Genomic DNA, 21,473 nt, shown 5'->3' on the forward strand with positions numbered 1-21,473 from the left:
GGCTGAAACCTAACACTGTGGTTTCCACATAGCAAAACATAGATTGATGTCAAAACAACCATAGCCCAGAATCCTTGGCATTCCCCTGAAATGTGGCCTCTTCAGCCCTTTGATCATGGTGCGTTCTGGGAAAATTTGACCATGCAACTGAACATTAGAGGAAGTTTGAACAGCCTGTCAACACATCCAACCACATGGTCATTTTGGTCTGTTTGCTGTCATCTGTCAGAGGAGGAGCCTTTTGGAGAACTATTCTTGCTTCATTTTCACTCCTGTGTCAGGAAACAGGCAGGGCTTTCATGAGATGCTGGTGGACATTTTGATGTTATTTTCTAACTCACCAAAGGCACCTGACAGTTTCTAATGGAAGAGGAGGACGACTCCGGCATGGCAGACCTGAACTGTCTGATTCTGCGCGTGACGCCTTGTACAACTGCTATTGTCCCTAAATAACGTGGCAGTGCTGGAACAGGATCACAAGCACAAACTGGTAGCATCACATGGTCCTGCAGACCTTGGGATGACAAATAGTGGGTCACAAACATTGGTACAAAGAAAGCTTCATTTCTGGAGTTTTATGAGCAACTTTCCACAGCTCTCCTGCGAACCTCAGAGGTAAATTTGTGTCATCTTGTCTAGCACTCGGAAAGTTTAATGATACCAGAGTGTTTTGCTGTTTGCGAATTCTGTATCCAGGTTGGGTCACTATTCCCACCAAATGACATTGACATAAATAATTACTTTCCCCACCATTTTCTTGGGGGACCCTGAATACCTTTTTGCTGTTGCTTATGAAACTGTACCTTGATTTCAGAGGCCCTGGCAGAAGCTGTTTTAATTGCACTGTGTGCAGACGTATAATAGTTGTTGAATGTGCTTTAGGCAGATTGAAATCCCAGTGGAGATGTCTATAGACCCATTTTCATGCCCGCGTCATCAGTACTGTTGGCATTACTGTCCTTTTGCTGTGCTCTTCATGATCTTTGAGAAGCCAGAGATGAGCCATTTCCTTCTTAATGGACCCAGGACAGCCCGGGTCCAGTGAACAAGTATACTCAGGCAGAATGTGCACCTGTCAAAACCAAAGCTGCATGTACCCAGACAACAGAAGTCAGGGGTGCTTTGCATGGCTTAGTGTAAGAGGGAGAATTGTATCTTTATGAATGTACTGGAGTCGGAGTGAGAAATGGGCTTCCTTGTGTGAAGAGGGCATTTTAGTGCTTGGGGGGCTTGATTGATGTGACATATTTATCAAAGGAACATTGGAGCTGAGTTGCAGTATGGATTGAAGTAAGGAAGTGATTTGAATCATGGGATGATGTTTACAACTGTAGTAATGAACAGTGTTTTGGCTACTAATTCCTGTTTGTCTCCTCTCGTATATTTACCTTTATTATTTCAATGTATGATGTGATGTGGTGATAGCAAAACATTTTTTAATTAAAATAAAAATCTTTATAAACTTGTTTTTAGATAAGTACAACATTAATCCATTCTCTGGTGGGCCAGCTACCATTACCTCACCAGTGTCAATAGAACCTTAACAAATTAGAACAAAAGGTGTGAAAAGGTGCAGTGAACCCATGTGCGAGACAGAAAGCCTACCAATGCATGTTCCGTGGTCCTCCCATTCCTCTTTCCCTGTTTGCTGCTAGTTTGATTCCCAGGGAAGAGGAGGATTAGGAGGCATCCATGGGAAAGAAAGCAATATGGAGAGCTACTTGGAGCAAAGCTGAACTGCCCACCCATTTATGGGGCCTTGATTGCATTGGCTACCCTGCCATGGAGTTTTCCATGGTGTTTCTGGGTACAAGAAACTCAGACCATAGTATGGGCAATGCATCAGAAGCTGCTTCTGTTATGGCCATTGATGTTATCAGCCCTGCAGACCATTCTCTCTGCTGAGCTCTTTCTTCCTCCTTTAGCTGCTTTTCCTGTTCCAGGAACTGTGAAGCAAGTGCCTACTCCTGCGCTGAAACCCTCTTGCCCTGCCTTTCCTCTAGCTGCAAGTCCCTCTGTCTGTGATGTTGGGCCTGCTTATTGGTCCTGGTCAGAACTTCAACCATTAATTCATCACAGAAACTCTTGCTTTTGGAATGATCAGTGAAGATGCAGTGATCCAGGTTCTGCTGCAGTGTGGCCAAGGTCTGGACATAACATCAATAAAGGTCAGGGGGTCTGTAATAGGACAAGATACAGAGGGTTACCGCTTCAGTATCTCAGTACAGGAGCGCAAAAAAATCCTTGTGGAATTTCAAGGACATAAAATGGTACTTTTTCCAATAGAACCTCTGTATATTATGATCACAGGCACTTGTTGGACGTTGCTGTGTTACAGCAAAAGAGCTCCAGAGACCAAGTTAAAATAAAAATTTGGAGTTGTTCTGTATTTCCTAGAAATTGCAGAAGTACTTGGGTTGGGGGAGGGAGTTACTATCTCTCCGTGACTGTGCTACAAAAGCTTTTTCTGTCATTTCAGTACTTGCACGTTTTGGAGAACATAAAAGTTGTTGTGGTGCTCAGGCAAAGGGAGATGTTATTCCACGCAGTTGGTGGGAAACCTGTAGTGCGTGCAACTCAAATGTGCATAGTGACTGTACAGCACATCTGTGTGTAGTGGGCTTTTCAGCTACCCTTCCCTGAAATGTGACTTCCTATCTCGAGTTCCTGCTTCAGGAATGTTTTGCCGCTGTCAGCACCCAAAACTGGGTTAGAATTTGTGAGGGAATCAACAGGGCAGTGTGTTAGCTTTCCTGTAGCCTATCCTGTTAAGGCTGCGTGCAAACAGCTATCCGTTTACTTCTCCCCTCTTTCTCCGCCACATTTGGGGGGTAAAAAAAAATCTAATCTCTGTCAAATTTAGCACAAATTATTTTGTCATCTGTGGGCTACATTGACTTCTTCTAACTGAAATGGACTAGATTGGTAATTGGAAAACAGATTCACCTTCTTTCACCAAGAAGAATTGTCTCTGTTTCCTGAGAATTGACTGGAGGTTGTTGACATAGAGAGGACAAAGCAAGTTAGCTCATGGGTTTATGAGATTATTTTGGAGAATTCCCAATTCAGGTCATGGGGGGCTGTGTCTACACTGCAAAAGAATAGGATTTGAATCCTGGATCCTAGCTTCACTCAGACTCGAAATCTCCAGCCCATCAGGACCCAGGGTCCAACCCTAAGTCTGAGATTCGTGTGTACATCAGAAGGCAAGTAAGCTGGACTTAGTTTGCAGTTTAGACCTACTTTATTATCAAGGAGAACCCTCATCATCTCCATTTCTGTTGGATGGCTGTTTCTGAGTAAAACGAGACCTCTCATCTTTAATAAACTTTTCAAATTGAAATAGAGAATTCTTCTCTGTTCCTTCAGATACTGTACGTTTGGGAGATTTGTGTGCTGATCAGTTGAGACATATCCAAGATGTCGTTTTAAGTATAAATGGATCAGAAGCAAGTCAATACACCTCTTCTGTTGGCTGCTGTATTGAGCTTGCTTGTTCTCATTTTGAACTCTTTCTCTAACCCATGAATGATTTGGAGCTGACGTGAGATGGAACTAGAGCCACCAATTAAATTTCAGTTTGTGGGGTTTACATGTTCCATCACAGGTGTAAAATTATACGTTTTGAATTTACCTGTTTTAAGTTCAGTGGATGTCAGTTGTGCGATGCTTTCTTCTGCTGCTAGTCAGAAGAGTACTGTGCAGTCCCCAACAGCATTCCCACGTGGGGACTGGTGATTGCTGCTTCCTCACAAAGAGCTGTGGTGCAGAAGAGGCCAGCTGACATCTTCTGAGATATATATTTTTAATGCAGTGACACCATCTGAACACTTATAAGGGGGGAAAAAAATATCACAAACAAATTTCATAACAGAACAGCCTTGGCCTGTGCGTTTGCAGAACACCTGAGATAATGGAGCCCTCATCCTGACTCAGGCTTCTGATGCAATTGTGTAATACAAAAAATAGCAAAATCCCAGAACTTAATGTTTTAGCCACCGGATATGTCATACGTATTTATAGCGTCAGAAACTCTGCGGATAAGATTCTTAAAAATTATCCATGTAAATGGTTAACATTTGCTTTATATTTGCTATTTGCTCTGGGGAAAATACTGAAGTGCTTGCTCGGTTCTCTGTTTTGATGCAGGCAAACTCCCTTCAAAGGCATTGTAGGCTTGCCTGAATAATCATTGAGTGACAACCTAGCAAGGACCTCAGGATTAAGACCCTTATGTATTGCTTGGTGAGGTGGAAATGAGTGTGTTAAAACAGTAGTGAATGTTTATCATATAACTGCTCTCTTGTTTACTTCCTTCTTTGTACTCAACATTGTCAGAATTTCTCATGGTATAGTATTTTACATTGATTGCTTATGTAGATCCAGTAGGGAGAGTTCACAGCATTGTTTTGTCTGCTTTAAAATGTCTCTCTTTCATAGGGGTGATTGTGCTAGATTTTTAACATATCTAGAGTCTGAAGGGTATTTTGCAACAGACTGGAAGAAGCACATGGTCTTCTCTATTCTGGGCACATAATTCTCATTATCATTAATGGGAAAATCTGCCCAGAGATGAATGGGAGAATGTCACAGAAATATTTTTAAACTGGATCCAAATTTGGGCCTAAGTTGTTTTGAGAGTCTCCTGTCTGTTTGCTCTCTGCTGACTAGAAAGAATGACATTGGAATGAAGAGTCTGGAATGGTTCAGCTGTGCACATGTGTTTGAATCCTGTTCACTTTGGCTCTTTTGCTCAGTGTGGCAGTAAAACAACTTTGTGCTAAATGGCGAATTATGCTAGTCTGCATGTACAGGCATAAAGAGAACGATCCCTAAGGCTGCAGAAATCTGTAGTGTCTAAGTGGAGTTCCTGAAGAAGGGCTGCAATCCATGTGAACAGAGAAACTGTCCTGTCGGTAAGGACTCATGCAAAGGCCATAATCTAGGCCATGAGAATCACGGGGGGTTGGGTGGAGGGTGAAATTCCTTGAAAGAGTCAGTGCCATAATAGCAGAACCTCTTGAGGGATGATCTTCGATTATGTCTTCATCCCATGCTCTGGCTCCTTTATGCCAGGTAACTGGTCTCTCTAAGCCATTGATATAACCAAGGAGAATTCTCACAGAGCAAAGATGGAGGGGAGAAAGGTGTAGGCTTTCTCACAAGGACTCGCTCACAAGTCTGGTATGGGGATCATGCAAGGCCACAGAACATAGCACTTGGAGAGTACAAGCAATGCTGCAGCTTGAGAGAGACTCCCATAACTTAGACCAGTTGGTTTGCAGCTTGTGCCCTGAGGGCTGCTTGCTGCCCTATGAGCACACACTGGTGGCCAGTGGGACATCCTCAGAGCCATACAAATAGTGTTTGTGTGTGTGTGTGTATCGTGTGGATGCAGCCTACATAACTCTCAGAGGTGCATATGTGGCCCACAGACACAAATAGGTTGAGAACCTCAGACTTAGATTCTCCAGGGCTGTCTCAGGTGTTGGTGGGCAATAATTTTTGTGGAGGGGCCACTCCATGAATGTTGGTACTGGTCACAGGCTGGTTCTGGGTCCCCTCCTAAAGGTGTGGGGATTTGGGCAGAAGTGGTGGGGCTGAGGGCTACAGAGAGGCAAAGCGTATGTGTAAAGTGTGATAGAAAAACACTTTATGTGAGAGAGACTTTGTGACACAGACTGTGTGCTGCAGTGTATATGGTTCAGTGGCTGTGGCACAGATGGTGTATGTGTGACAGTATGTGTGTATACTGGCTGCTGCTGAGTAAATTGTTGAGAGAAGTCACCTTCTGTCCCTTTAAGGGAAATCTGTCCTGCTCTGTTGTCTCCCCTCTTTCCTGCTCTGCACTCCTGAGTCACTTACTGCCATGCTTCAGACTGGAGCAGCTCTACTGTCTCTCTCTCTCCCTGTTCCCTGCTCTGCAGAGATGGGAAACAGGGGAACACCTTGACTTTAGCATTTCCCACTACCCGCTCCCCATCTCCAAAGCTAGCAGAAGAATCCTGGGAGCAGCTTGGCTGCAGATGGAACATGGTTGGGGGAGGGGCAACAGAAAAATGCTGCTGGATGTAAGCCTGCGGGCTCTGCTACTCAGCTGGGTGAGACACAGAGAAATGCTTGGCAGCCAAATCTGGCCCCCAGGGATGATTTTTGCCCACCCCTGATCTAAAGTATACTGATTACCAGCTCAGCCATCAGAACTGCTTACAATTAGGAGAGAAAAGGGTGGCTTAAAGCCTGCGTATTACCTTCTTCCCTCTAGTTAATAGTTTGTGCTGTGCCTCGTGGTGTATGTCTTCACTGCTACCGTAGGTATGTCGGCCTGCTAAACCCAGGGTTGTGAGTTCAGTCCTTGAGGAGGACATTTAGGAGTTTGACACAAATAGAGTAAATAAGAAAATCTGTCGGCGATGGTGCTTGATCCTTCCAAGAGGGCAAGGGACTGGACTTGATGACTTCCAAGGTCCCTTCCAGTCATATGAGATGTGTATCTCCATATATTATATTATATTGTATAATTTAGCTGGCATAGGTAATAGTAGTATAGACATGATAATCCAGGCTACCAATCTGAGTAGACACCTGGAATAATCTCTCCAGCAGCTGTGATCAAGCTTTTGCCACAAGAACATGCCTATACCACTAAAACTTCACAGGTATTGTTACCTTCATAAAATCAATTAGAGCCAGAGCAGATATGCAGAAACATACAGACCTTCACTTTGCAAGAATACATATTCTTAAGGACACACAACGAAGAGTCTCATCGCCATTACTGTTCTTGGATAACAATTTTCATAAAGGTTGAAATCCTCTCTTAAAACAGGTCTTAGTAACTCAGTATTTTACAACATTGTGAATGAACTAATGAAAAAAAGATTACTTTGTATATGAGGCAGGATTTCAGAGAAGACAACAGTTCAGTGATCCATTGCTTAATTTTATATTGCTCGTGAAAATAACATCTTTAATTCCTTTAAAAATGAGATTAGTTACAATCTCAAACCAGGAAATGCCTCAGTTGATCTTGCGTATTTAATTTGTACTTTGACCCTTTGTATGCCTGCCATCTCATTGTCGCTAACTAGCTGATGACATTATTGTTCAAACACTATAATATACTAATTTTCCTGATGCTTTCAGGCTGGTCTGCATTAGCAAGGAGCTAAACTCTGATGTTCACCAGCATATCACACATTGCATGGCCTGTGTGGACCCGGCTGGTACACACAAAAAGTTCCATCATGCATGTCTATATAGTTCCATTTCTTCGATCAAGCAAAGATCTAACAAAATCCAATGGCTAGAATTTGAAACTTAGCAAATTCAGGCTTAAATAGGCACAAAACTGGGGAAGGAAAGTTGAAATTTATGACTTAGATGACTAAGGATAGAGTGCATGTAGTACTTCATCAAGGCAGGCAATGTGAAGCATAGATGGCATAGAGTTAGTCTCTACAATTTAAATACTTCATTGTTAAGCTGTAATATGAATATGAAGGTGAATGTTGTGAGACTGTGAAGGACATTTGGTGCAAATGGAGGGAATTGACAGGAAAGGTCTTCAGTAAAATTATGCCAAGTGAACTAAAGAACAAAGTGGGTAACACCATGATTAAGGTAGCCATGACATATGGGGTGGAATGTAGGCTGCTGAAGGAGAATGAACCACTACTTCATAGTGCTAAAATAATAATGCTGGGTCAGGTACGAGCTGGCAGGTTGCTCAGTGAAACAGTCTGGGCCATGATTCAGGTGGCCCTCATGGAAAAACTAAGGGAGTATCCACTGAGGTGATCAGGCCACAGGAGACAATGACATGCGAGATACGTTGGTCAAAGAGTACATGTAGCCTCAGAACAAGTACCGCAAAGGAAGACCCTGATAGTTTGAATCACTGAAAGAGGACAGAAAGAAGGTTGATGTCAGCTTGGAAGACACTCCACAAGAATGCTTGGAGCCAAAAGACAAGAACCGCCAACCCCACATAATAGGAAGAAGTGAAGACAAAGAACAGTAACTTGGAAACTTAGTACAGCAATAATATCACACTGAAGAAGATGTCTTGGGCCGTATTTGCTCAAACTTTAGAAATGCTGAACCTTAGTTTACTTAATGGTTTCAGTCCTTAACTGTTGCAAACAGTTATTCTAGCTTTAATATAACTATTTTCTCTTTATTTTCTGCCTGCTACATAAATTTAGTTGGATATTGAGTAGTCACAAGAGGAGGAGGAGGTAGAAACATTTTATTCCTTTGCCCGAAACTATTCCTTTTCTGTTTCTGCTGCAGGTCTCTTTGGAAGACCTGGGAACTGGGAACTTTTTCAGTGCTATACAGTTGGAATTTTTTGAATGTTTAACAGCAATCGTTCATCTGAATTGTCCAGCTGGTGTTAGAATCAAGTAGATGCTAAAGTTAATATTTTCCCTTTTCCATTCTCAATTTCTCTTCTTTATTACTTGAAATATCACACGCCTCCTGGTTCTGCAGTAGGATTCTAGCTCTTCGTAGCATTACACAAAATTAACAGAAGAAACCATTTGTTTCCTTTTATATTTTATCATTCTGTTTGCAGAAACATCTCAAATGTGCTAAACTCTAAATACAAATCAGGAATAGTTCCTGCCCCCAAAAATGCAAATAAGAGGAATAGTCCTCCCCTCTTTCTTCCAGGAGCTACTCTGAAGTCCAGGGACACGTCTGTGCTGCAATCAAAGGTGTGATTGCAAACAGAGGTTGGTACACCTGCACTAGATTTTATCTAGCTAGTGCAGTTAAGAAGACATGATGACTCAGGCTTCAGCAGATGATGGCAATGCAGCCGTGTACCCACAGTCCTCAGAGTGTCTGTACAGCCCATGCTGAAGCCCATGACATAAACATCTTCACCAAATTAAGCTGTATAAGCTAAACTTAGACTGTGTGGTTACACCAATCCATGTTGCTGTCACACCTTTTTTTATATTGTGGGCATATGCTGTGAGTTAAAAGTTCCATAGTCTGAACAGGTATGAATCTCAAGAAACCTGCAGTTACAGCTGAGTAACTTCCTCTTTCTAATTAAACCTCATTCCCCTTTCTGAGGAGGTATAAAAGTGTTAGTATCCCAGTATCACAGATGAGAAAATAAATAACTGCCCCACCATCATACAGCAAATACCCATTACACCAAAGCTAGGTCTTCTGGCTCACCAGCCAAATGCGTTATATTGCCACCCATGCAAATCATTCAGCCTTTTTGTGTTAATTTTTGCTTGTCTCTCAAGTGAGCTTGTTAGCAATGCTTTGCTCTTTCATCTTGAGAGATCAAGGCATGTCCCAAATGGGGTAAGCCTGAGCAGTGCCATTTTACAGACAGCATAATTAAGCACATTGATTTTTGAAGCAATGATTTTTGTCATTGCAGGAACTGTCCTTATCTTTCTTTGCATTGTGTTTTTGACACATTTGTTCATTGTTATTACCATTGTACTTCTGTCGTCTCTGGTCTTTTTAGTTTGCTTAAATAGCAGTCATAAAATAACTTACATGAAGAGCACCAGGTTGACCCAATAACAAAAGAATTTGTAATTCAAGTTATCGAAAGCTACTCTTCCCTTGTAGCTAGAGGTACCCCACCAATATTGCTGCCTCTCAGTCAACAACAGTTTGCCAATAAAAACACCTCGCAGAATTCCAAGAAGAAAATGTGTGCACGTTCCCTGATTCTTGCCAATAAAGCCCTACAAAAAACCTTGTAATTAAATTTGGCCTTGTGCAAAAATGTTTGCTTAATTATGGTGTGCTACTTATTAGCATAATTAAGTGGGAGGGGAAAGGGCCAGGGTAGTCCACAATCTTCAGACAAATTTGTCCCAAATGATATCTCTTCTTCTAATTAATAGAAGCTTCAGAGAACGCCTGCAGTAGTTCAGTCCAATATTCATGATAATAAATATGACCATAGTTTTTTCATTCATTATTTAAGAATAATCTCACCTACCACTGAAATGTATCCACTTCTGGGATGGAACATAACTGTTTATAACAGGTTTGTCTTGACTGTAGTTGAATACCACCTTATCCAGCTGAGACTACAGAAACTTGTAGGTCAGAAGATTGCAGTGACTTAATCAAAGCATCTCTACTCTTTCAGTAAATGCTGCAGGATTATTAACTGATCCCTGTTTGCAATTTCATTCTCATGTTTAACAAAAAGATAAGATATGTCGTGCCTCCTGGTGCTATGCTGGGGTGTACATTATTATTCCATTAGCTGCTTTCCAATCAGAAAAGGATAACTCTACAATATCACTATCTCTGACTGATGTCTTGGAAAGTATGCCCTACCACTTTAGTCACCCGAGTTTTTCCTTGCAGATATCCTCCTTTCTATAGCCTCCTTTCTAGGCAATCCTAGGAAATATATGCTAAGCTGGTGGTGTTCTTGGCACTATATTTTTAAAGGAATTTTGCTCTTTCCAGTAATTTAGTGGTGATAATCCAGATGTTTTATCTATTGTCTTTTGTAGAGTTATCCTGGCAAAACATCTGCATTGTTGCATAAATAAAATGTGCTCCAAGCAAGCTCCTGGTTGCTCCTGTTAACTACTGAAAAACATCTCACACAGCCCCTGCCTCAAGAAAAAGTGAATAAACAAATAAAAAAAACTTTATCTACGAAAGTGTGTGTTCGTTACTCCTCCTGCTTTTAATTTTGCACTTTGTTTCAATCTTACTTAGTTATTTGACTTGTATAAGCAGTTTCTTTTAAAAAAGCAGCTCTTTTCAAAGTGCTTGTTGTTCTTGGCACTGGGTCAGTTCTGGTGTCCAACTGGTAGGACCTGAAAGTTGTTGTTTAACAAGTGCCTGTAGTCAAAACGGTTGGTGTATGCTAGTACTGATCTGGTATTTGTCGTAGCAGGTCATCTGCCTGATTTCTAACACATGCAGAATACCTAATCACTTTGCTGTATTTCTCTGACGGCGTCCGTGGTAATGTGAATCATTTCACGTTCCAAAAGTACAACATGTTTACAATCGTCGTAGAATCAGATTACGTTGGCAGCCCGTTCCTCTCTGTAAGTGGTTTCACTTTACATTTCATCTTCTAACAGGAAATTTTGCAGAATTTTGATGATCCTACTTTATTTATAGTCATTTTTGGAAACAGAGTTGTTTTAGCTGCTTTATTTTAGGAAGTAGAATTTGTATCTGTTGCACATAAAGAAACGTACAGCACAGAGACTGTTTTGCACTTAATAATTAATTTCTAGATTTCATTGGACTTAGTCCGGAGTGTGTACTTCCGGCACTGTTTTTTATCAGAAACAACAGAACTTTTCTTTGATTTGGCTGTTTATTTCCTTTGTCAGCTTACAAGAAGGATCAAAATGAAACTGACTGTGCCATTTCCTTTACAGCACACAGTATAAGGGTGGATACAGTTTGCGGATATTGTTTCCAAACTTTTCAACTGGACTTGGAACAGTTATGTTATCAAACTATCACTGGTAAAGTTATCCTTGCATCCTCCAGCACTCTGCTTTGGTTTGTTGACATCAAATCTGAGTTTATTTTTATCTAGCCTCATATATTTGCTTTCATCGTTAGGGTTTTTTTTTATTTTATTTTATTTTGTTTTTAGATTGTTGCTTCAAAATGAAAGTGCTTACAAAGTGATTATAAGCTCTGGTTATGAAGCAACTGCCAGTTATTGCAAGATGACACACTCTGCCATTACCTCAGTTGTCAGTTTTCTGGCTTCCTATCTAGAATTGTTTTGGGGGAGGGAGGTTGGTGGTTGTTTTAGTTACAACTTATGCCAAGAATGTTTTCAAACTTTGACCTGGTAGTATTGCATTCTAGAAGGTTTCATATAATGTTTACTGAAATTGTAGGTTATAAATTGCTCAGCTTTTCACAATGAATAGATGTGTAATTAAAATCAGATCTTAGAACTCGGAGAAACAATATTTTTCGTACAGAATTATCATGAGTAAGTAGCGTATTCATCTGTGTAATAACAGTTTGATAGACCAGAATCGCATTGTCAATAAGATATAGCACCTCACTGAACCACTGGTTAAATATTTTAAACAAAAATAGATAAATAGTTTTTATACAATGCAGAAGGCCATCTGATTTTTTCAGTCTGACCTGTTATAAATAATTTCTGTAGTGGTAAATGGGAAAATTCAGCAGTCTTGCTGTATTGTAACTTTTTATTATTATCTAGTAAACTTGTTAGTCTTTAAGGTGCTACAGGGCTGCTTGTTGTTTGTATTGTAACTATTTACTGCCAGCAGAATATTTTAATGCATTTTTGAACAATTCAGTTCTGCTTCTCCTAATGAACTCTAATATAGAACTATGGACCCAAGTGTTGAGTTTACTGAATTATTCGTGAACTAAATTTAGAATGAATATGCCATTTCCACTTTCTTTAGTCAATTGCCCTTTTACATGACTTTTTGAGGTTTAAAATCTTGCGACTGAAAAGTTTAAAAAAATACTTGAAGTTTTTGGTTTAGGCTCCGTCTACACAGGAAGTTAAATCAGGGTAGACTACAAATGTGTTTAAACATGACTATTGCTGGCAGGTTTCTAGCATGTTTTCTCTGACTGTACACTGGAATTTTTTTTTGGCCTGAGAATTACTTCCAGCCAATACAAAAAAAGACAGAGGTTTATCATTTGGTAACGATGTTTGCTCGACTCTCCCGCCCAGCCAGAACTAGCCGTTTCTGAGCCTTCCCCTCTTGACAAATCACAACATTTTATGATCTTGTATCTCTTATCGGTGCCCAAGAAACTGTTCTGAGAACTGAATCTTTTGTCTTTTTCCTGGAATTATTTGCGTTAATAGAGATAAGCATTTTGGTTGAAAGAAGGTTTTCATCAATGTGAATACTGTGAAAGAAACATATACTTGTGTTTTCAGTTTCCCTGGGTTAAAAGAAATTAGGTTTTAACATGAAAATACAATCTGTTTAGCATTCAGTAAAATCACTTTAGGATCCAACTTTTTAACCTAGTAAAATATGACCAGTTGACACAACTCATTAGAATTAATGGTGACGGAGGGATAGCCATGTTAGTCTGTATTCTACCAAAACAAAAAAGCAGTCAGATCTGAAGAAGTGGGTCTCTCGCACAAAAGCTCATCACCTAATAAATTATTTTGTTAGTCTTCAAAGTGCTACATGACTGCTTTTTTGTTTTCATTAGAATTAATGAGTATGAACAGAATACATTTGGGTTTGTCTCCTCTGTTTTTCAGAAATTATCTCAGATTTTATCATAGGAGTGGAGTCATCGGAAACCTAGAGATAAGGCATTTTCAGAGGCTTCCAACTTTGAACTTGATGCCTTTTTGCTCCCCTTTCTAAATGACACTGGTCTGACCCAATCTGAGTTTCTTGGCCTTCAAAACATCATGCATTTGAATTTGCTTATGCTTTTTCTGTGGGGGTGAAATTGAGGGGAAAGGATTTTAGTCTTCAGTTTTTGTGGGTTAGAAAGTCTGTATGGACTGTCATTATGTCAATATGAATATTGTTTTTTTTTTAATTGCAGATTTGTGTAAGCACATAGGTTAAGCATGTGCTAGTGGTAAAAATAAATTGCCTCTCATTTCACTTGGTAAATTGAAACTCATTCACAACTGACCAGGAAGTTAATATATTGCCTTTCCTTCAGAACAGTTGCTGTTATTTTCCAAAGACCAGCCAATAAAGTTCCTGTGGAATTAGTAAAGTTGTTCAGAGACCAGATCTTGAGGACTTGAGCTGTTGAAGAGAGAGGCCTTGGGAAAAGTAGAGGATTGTATCACACAGTGTATATGAAAGAGGGCTGGAAACTCAGTCTTGAGTCTTGAACAGTTTCACTGGAGATTCAGTGATCATCCAGTCTTGCTCCCCCAAAGTAGGATAAAGACATCATATCTGGTGTGCACAAAAAAACCTGATTTGGCTGGAATAATTGGTTTATATCCATGTTTCCATAGGACAGAGAGAGTTTGCTGGAACAGTTTAATGATTATTTGCAGTGCTGCTCAGAAAGGGGAAACATCATATAGCAATAAAACTAACTTAGATCCTGGTCATAAAATATTAAGTAAAACAACCTTCAAGTTGTTTGTTATATTTTCTTTTTCTTTTTTTTAATGCATTTATTGTTAATCTAGTGGGAGAAAGTTAAACTCTATTCTCAAAGATGCATGCTGATGTTAACTCTTTGGCTGAAGACACCAAACTTTGTTGGTGTGAAGTCAGTTGCTACAGTGTGGATTAGCTGAAACCCACAGGCAGATACAAATGTATTAGTGCTGTATAAAGGGTTGCAGCTCTGTGATCTCTGCTGTGTTCGATCTGTGAGATCACAAATGTTTGTGGATTTGACAATAGCTCTGTTATAAAATAATTGCTATATGCTTATTTATTTCTGGGGAATGCGACCATATCAATTTGCAAACACTCCAGTAAATTTGCAATGTTGTATCCCAAATTTTATACCTACACAGGTGAACAGGGGTGTGTGTGTGTAACAGTGCAAGGTATCTACAATAATTACACCACCAATTAAATTTAGCATTTTAATTACTTGTATTGATTTGTCAGAGGCACATATTTAGCAAAGCTCTAAAGGATTTTTTTAAATAAAAACAGAAGTGTATGTGCTGATATGACTAGGTGCAGGTACTGGGATTATATTATTTAGTGTAAAGAGGTAGAACATTATTTTCAACAGAATGTGTATAAATTCACTTGCACTAGTGTGCCTAATTTACATATACATTTCCCACAGGGGCATGTAGAATTACCATTGGCTAGTTACATCCTTACTGGATATTTGTGTGTGAAAATGCCTAACATAAGAGTACAAATTATAAGTGCATTTTTTTGTGCAGTTGACATTTTTCTTTTTTCCATCCTTTTTATAGCATAGGTATTGGTTAAATCCTGAATTTCAGCTGAGGCCATGTAATATTTGTGGTAATTCTCAAAGTACCTCCTTAAAATGTAGAAGGTTATTTATAGCCATGTTTTATTTCAGAGAGGTAGCCGTGTTAGTCTGTATCCATAAAACCAACTTGAAGTCCTGTGGCACCTTATAGACAAACAGATTTTTTGGAGCATAAGCTTTTGTGGGTGAAGACCCACTTCATCATGCATGACTACATGCATCTGATGAAGTGGGTCTTTGCCTATGAAAACTTATGCTCCAAATAATCTGTTGGTCTATAAGGTGCCACAGGACTTCTCCATGTTTTGTTTGCAGGTATTCAAAGATATGGAAGGAAATGCCAGGTATAGCTGTCAATTCTGATCACAAGAGTGTCAACCATTCTGTTATGCTTTAGGTGAAGCATTAAGATTATCCTACCAATCTTACCTCCCTCCCCCAAACACATACATGTTCCAACAAGTGTAGAATAAACTATTCTGTATTAACATTGTGCACTTTATTTCTGACATGACACGTAAGTTGAAAGTTCCAATGTGAATGTGTAGTTTTGCTGTTGGGAATTAATTCACTGGGAAAGTTTTCAAAGGAACAAATTGGACTTGCTTGAGTGAAAATTACATATGAGGACTACATAAAAAATGTAAAGCTTCTGTTTGTAGGACTCTAAAATACTGATCATCTTAAATCATCTGTAAACCTGTCTTTTTTCCACAAGACTAAATTTAATTGCCTGTAAGCAGGGTAGATTGTCCCTAACTACTACAGGTTAGACCTCCCTGGTTCATCATCCTCTGGACTTGGTTGGTCCCAAATGAGGGAATTTACTGGACCAGGGGACAGGGGTGTTAAAGTGTAATTAGTTAACTGATATAGCTGGAGCAGTCCTCCTGCCGTGGACCAGGACTGCTCCTGCCCGACTGGGGCATCCTTGCCCTGCAGCATGCCCAGGGCCAGCACAGACAGGGGTTGCTCCAGCCTGGTTGGAGTGTGCCCAGCTCATGACGCTTTCTGTCTTCCTACCATGCTCCCACCTGTTTAATTGGTTAACCCTATTGTTTAACTGTTTAACTAACTAAACAGGATTTAACATCCCTATGAGAGGAGGTCCCCTTGCCACCAGCCCTCTGACAGTTCCAGCTCTAATTCGGATTCCAGTTCATCCCTCATTGCACGCCACCATTTAGAGTTCAACGTTTAGTTTCCAAGCAGTGCATGGACTATGGTCTGTTGTAGCTATTATTTTATTTGTTGCTTCTTCGGTGGAGGGCAGTGCCATTGGTTATAAGAAAATAGCAGTACTGATGACATTTAGGAATTTGTCTTGCTTCTGACTAAAATCAATAATAAAATTCCCTTAAATTCTGTGAGAGCAGGATTGGGCCCTTGCAAGACAGAGTGAGTGTGGGAAAACATGTGGAACAAATTATTTGTCATTCTTGTTACAAGCCTAAATTAGTCTAGATTAATCTTCCTGACAGTTGTGGATTTGTACTTGGGCATACACCAGCCGAAGTATTTTCATGTTTTTGACCCTCTTCTAGAAATGTGTGATTTCTGAAATAATAAAACCAGAGAATATAACTCTTCATATGCACAATTAGTCATTCAAATGCAAATCATTTGGTTTGTGCTCCTTTTTGAATAGGCTTTTGGTTAAAGGAATGGCATTGGATAGCAGTGCAAAAAATTATGTTGGATTTTTCATTTGAGTCTCCTTATATGAGGAGACGTGAACTATTTTCCTGTATTCTGAGCCAAAACTTAGTTTACATGTTCTCAGCACAGAAGCAAATTATTCTACACGGGGAAGTTGTGGGATTTCCAGCTTTGGAAACTTTTAAGAGCAGGTTAGACAAACACCTCTCAGGGATGGTCTGGATGGTGCTGGGTCCTGCAATGAGTGCAGGGAACTGGACTTCATGACTTCTTGGGGTTCCTTACAGTTCTTTTCAGGTCCACTGACAAGTGGGGAAAAGGGGAGAGTTGCCTCCTAGACTACTGATTAAAAGTGACTGGGGATCCCAGCCACTGCGTACGGGACTGGTGGTGGTGGCCATGGCCGGTAGTGTTCCCTCTGATTTTTTCCATACACTGGCAGAATAAATTTTGTGGGCACCCAGTTGTGTGGATGTTCTCCACCAATAGAAATGTATGCTGCCTGCTGTGAGCACTCTGCTAGTTGAACGGGCAGCACCTGATTCTCTCCTGGACAGGTGCCCAAGTGGTCATCTTACAAGGAACACTGGTGTCCAGAGCCCCAGACCTTTTAAATTTTCCCTGGAGCAATATGTGGCATGCTCCAGGATGTGCTGAGGATTGGCTGCCTCCAGCACTGCCCCCTCTACCCAAAACCATGCCCCATCCAAGAGCATGGAGCCACCCCTGCCCCAACTTGACCAGGTGCCCTGCGTGGGGTGAGGAAATGTAAAAGCAACCTCTTCATATTATTTTAGTGGTCATAATGGTGCTCAGAGAGAGAAACTGTGGCTGAGCAGCAAGAGTTTGGGCTTGAGAGCCTAAAGATGTAAGTTCTGTTGCTGTCACTGAGCTGGTGCATAACTGTGGGCTAGTCATTAGGGATGGGAATGTCCCTTCTGAGTAAATTACACGGAGCTACTGATAATGAGAACTCTTGTTGCATGTTCCTCCTCACTGCATAACACTCAGCCCCCTCACCTTTTCCTTTGTGCTACATCTCTGATCTTCACCCAGCTCCAGCTGGTTGTGCCAAAACGAATCCTGGAGTCTGGCAAATTACTTTTCACTTCCTGGTCAGCCAGCAAGTGCTGGCAGGCTGCTTTTCAGCAGAAAACTGCTCTGGCTGGAAGGCTCCCATCAGCCTTACCCTCTGCTACTGCAAGTGCATGGTTTCTGCTTTGGGGATGAGTGAGGGCTTAGGAGCAGGCAGCACAAGGAGTTAACTCACTGTGAGGTGGCAGACCAAGGAAGAGGATAATTTCCATCAAGGAAAAGAAAGGACCTGTCAGAACTTAATGCTGACAACAGATCCAATACAGAACCTCTTCTCAGGAACCGGCCACCTGTGTGTGCTATAACTTCATCTAGAATCCAACTTTGAGTTTGCAATGTCATGATTACAGGGTTAGCTTCACCTCTGTTCTCAGAGTACATCCGTATAGGTCTCAGGCCTTCTGCATTTACCTCTCCTGAGATATGAAATTCTGCAGTTCTCCCACTATTAAAGTGGGCCCTGGGCTGCAGCACCTTCTGTACCATCTGTTGAACCCTATACATCCAACTAGGTTCAGAACCTGTAGTTCTTCCTTTCAGGAGTCTTTAACCAGTGATGTACAGTGGTCAGACAGATGTCTTAAACCAAAGTCTTGTTAAATCTGAAAAGTAAGAATAAAGTTTTTAGAAAGGAAAAAAAATGTTCTTAAACTGTCTTTCATGCATGTCTAACTGGAGCCCTACTATCCTGCAATGAGGACTAGGCAGACCTAACTTCTTCAGCCACTCCAGAGTGGGTCCTCAGCATCAGGCTGAACAGCTCGCCAACCACTGTCTAACTTCTGGATAATGTTTTCCTAACTGTTGTATAGCCCTTTTGCCCTTCTGCACCCGGCATTGGCCCCACAATGCAAACAATTCTTTGTAACTTGGCTGGAGTCTGGAGGTAGATGCTTCGCTGTCAATGGTTTGGGTGTTATCTCTTAATAACTCTGTACTGTTTTATAGAGAGGTGGTTTATCTTGAGCCAATCTTTGTTCTTTCCATTTGTTTTCGTTGCAGCCCTTAATTAAACTAAACCAACATATTCATTGAGTAAACATTCCAATAACTAGGTCACATACATTATATTCATAAATTATTACAAAGCAGCCTCATGTCCATCTCAAGTAGGTGCCTTAAGAAATTAGTAGATCCTTAGGTGAGTCATCTGAAAACTGAGCAGTTTATTAAGGATTAACATCTCAGTGCCTCCATTTCCTCTTTGTTACTAAAAATTAGGTACAGTAATATTTGCTTGCTGTTCTTTATAAATATGTTGACAATTTCTCAACAATGTGTTTGAAATGCTTTGCGATCTCCTGATAAAATGTCAAGTGAGTGTTAAGTATTGCTATTTAGCACTCTTCTAGTGTTTTATAATCTTCAGAGCACTGTACAGAGGTGTTTTTCTGTTTTAATATTTACCCGTTGGTATTCTGACTAATTTCAATAATAATAAACTAGTGTAATGCGGTGTGCTGAAAGCTTCATGAATTCAACCGTGAATGGTAGAATTTAATCTTTTCTGACTGTTTTTGTTCAATTTTTTTGCCTGCAAAAATGCTTTAACGTTTATTCTTTGTCCATTGCAGAACGAAGACACAGTTCAGTGTGCAAATCTTCCCCATCTCCAGCTTCTCCACCCTCCAATGCCAGGACGTCACTAGTACAAATTAAACAGAAGTCTTGTATCAGTGGCCATAATCCTGTCAACTCAAAGCCATTCAAAACGCCCAAAGACAATCTACTTACCTCCAGTAGCAAACAGCACACAGTCTTTTCTTCAAAAGTATCAAGGGATAAACCATGGTAAGTACCATTCCAGGGGGTAGCTAAATTGTCTGCCCATGTTTGTGTGTTTTTAAAAAGCCTGTATATCTCATGGTCCTCTGCAGAATATATGTGTTCTTCTCTTCTGAATATATAAGCTAAGCCCATGGTTTTCTACTGGGGGGAAATGGGGAAGAGAGAGAGAGAGAATGCCCAGTTGCGTAAGGATAGATTGGTAAAAAGACAAAGAGGAAAGAGGCAGATTGAAAGTTCACTGCCCTGACGTATCATGAGAAGTTGACTTCTCTGAGGTATGGAACAAGTGAAATGATTTTTTTCAATTTGGTAAGTTAGATCCATTGAGCATGTGCACCATCTGAAATCACTTAGGCAACCCTTAGAATTAATATGCTTAATAGTAAGGCTAGGATTTTCATTAGTGCTCAGTGTTGGCTTAATTAGAGTAATGAGAGTTTGTCACCTGCTCCCCTACCACTTTTGGACGCCAGTTACCACTGAACCTCATTATTTAAGTGTTAGTATCCTCCATGGTCTGCAAGACATCATAGGGCAAAGTACAGTCTGTGAAAATCCCCCTTCTAGTCTTTTTCGGCACGAAAGGTATTGTATATGCATTTAGGCATAAATGTTAATGTTATGCTTAATGTTACACTGTCTGTTTCACAAACTAATTGAGCACAGTGCAGTTGTGAGAATATAAATGCAGGATGAATTTGTATTTTATGTATTAAGACACTGTCTTATCTTCCTAAAACGGAGAGACTTTAACACCAGATTACAAAGGGAGGCATCTGAACTGGAGTTTATTCTCAAGTTCGATACTTTGCGCCTAGGTCTCAGTAGAGATAGCAGTTACCTTACACATTTCAAGGACCATTTCCCCACCTTTGATACTTGTAGTGATCTCAGGCAAGTCACTTAATTTAATAGACACAGTAAGAAATTTTCTTCCCCACCCTTCACTTTTCTTCCTCTCCTTCTGTCTTATATAGCTGATTTGTCAGTTTTCTTCTCATTTTTTTCTTTCATTCTGTTAAACTCTCCTTTTGCCAGTTTACTTTCATCAGAATTTCCAGATCGGAAGAACTGGGTCTGTCCCACAAAAACTCATCACCTACTAAATTATTTTGTTAGTCTCTAAAGTGCTACATGACGCTGTTTTGTTTTTTCTTCGGGTACATAGAAGGACACTTTTGTGATTAAGGCCTCTGACCAAAGACAGCTGGGTTGAGTTTTTGTCTTTTAGATTTACTGATGCAGCAGCTGGCAGGGTGCATCCCACTGTGGACACATACACAAGCTAGCACACTTAACAAAGAGCAATACAGCTGCAGCAGCTAGGGTTAGCCTCCTGAGTTCATACCTGGGGTTAGGCAGAATGGTAATTGGAATCTAAGTCCAAGCCTGTGCTTGTGCCAGTCAACCACGCTGCTGTGTTGACCCCATTGGCTCAAGCAGACCTAGTGTGCCTGTCTACCCACACTGGAAGGCACTCTACTAGCTGCTGTCTGAACATACTCTTACACAGGATTTTTTATGGGACTCCAAGCAAATAATTTGATCTCTCTGGGCCTCAGTTCTCCAAATGTAAACTTAAGAAGGTAGTAACTTCCTTTTTCTTTCTCTTTGTCCTGCCTACTTCCATGTTAAATTCCTTGGGACAAAAGCCTTTCTTACTATGTTTAGCTGTAGTATCGAGAGTAATAATGTCCTGATTTAGTTTGGAGACTCTGGGTGCTATTGTTACACAAATAATAATGAATAATTAAACTCAGTTTTTCTGTCTGTTACACAAATCATTTGTGCAGTATGACAAAGCACATCAGCCCATCCAAATCACTTTAAAAATACCAGGTCACATTTTTCTCTCTGATACACGGTGAGTGATTCCCTGTAACTCCCTTTTGAGTCAGGACCTCCAGATGAGAAACACTGGTCTCCCCCCATGAAATTTGCATTATGTAGGTTAAAGCACATAAAAGGCCAGATTTCCC

The 21,473-nt window shown here is 40.5% G+C and overlaps 1 protein-coding gene across 6 annotated transcripts in view; it reads left to right on the top strand.

The window, feature by feature from the left end:
* Positions 1-21,473, top strand: part of ATXN7L1 (ataxin 7 like 1) — a 199,166-nt gene that overhangs the window by 107,764 nt on the left and 69,929 nt on the right. For 4 of the 6 annotated variants that reach the window (XM_074984152.1, XM_074984153.1, XM_074984154.1 and 1 more), the window contains one exon: positions 19,281-19,497. In XM_074984152.1, the coding sequence (XP_074840253.1) occupies positions 19,281-19,497 (217 nt within the window). Of the gene's footprint in view, positions 1-10,948; positions 11,067-11,408; positions 11,499-19,280; positions 19,498-21,473 lie in introns of those variants that run through there. The other 2 variants (XM_074984151.1, XM_074984150.1) reach the window with 2 other exon arrangements.

This window comes from Carettochelys insculpta, chromosome 1 (genome assembly GCF_033958435.1).
Source record: "Carettochelys insculpta isolate YL-2023 chromosome 1, ASM3395843v1, whole genome shotgun sequence".
Taxonomy (NCBI): domain Eukaryota; kingdom Metazoa; phylum Chordata; order Testudines; family Carettochelyidae; genus Carettochelys; species Carettochelys insculpta.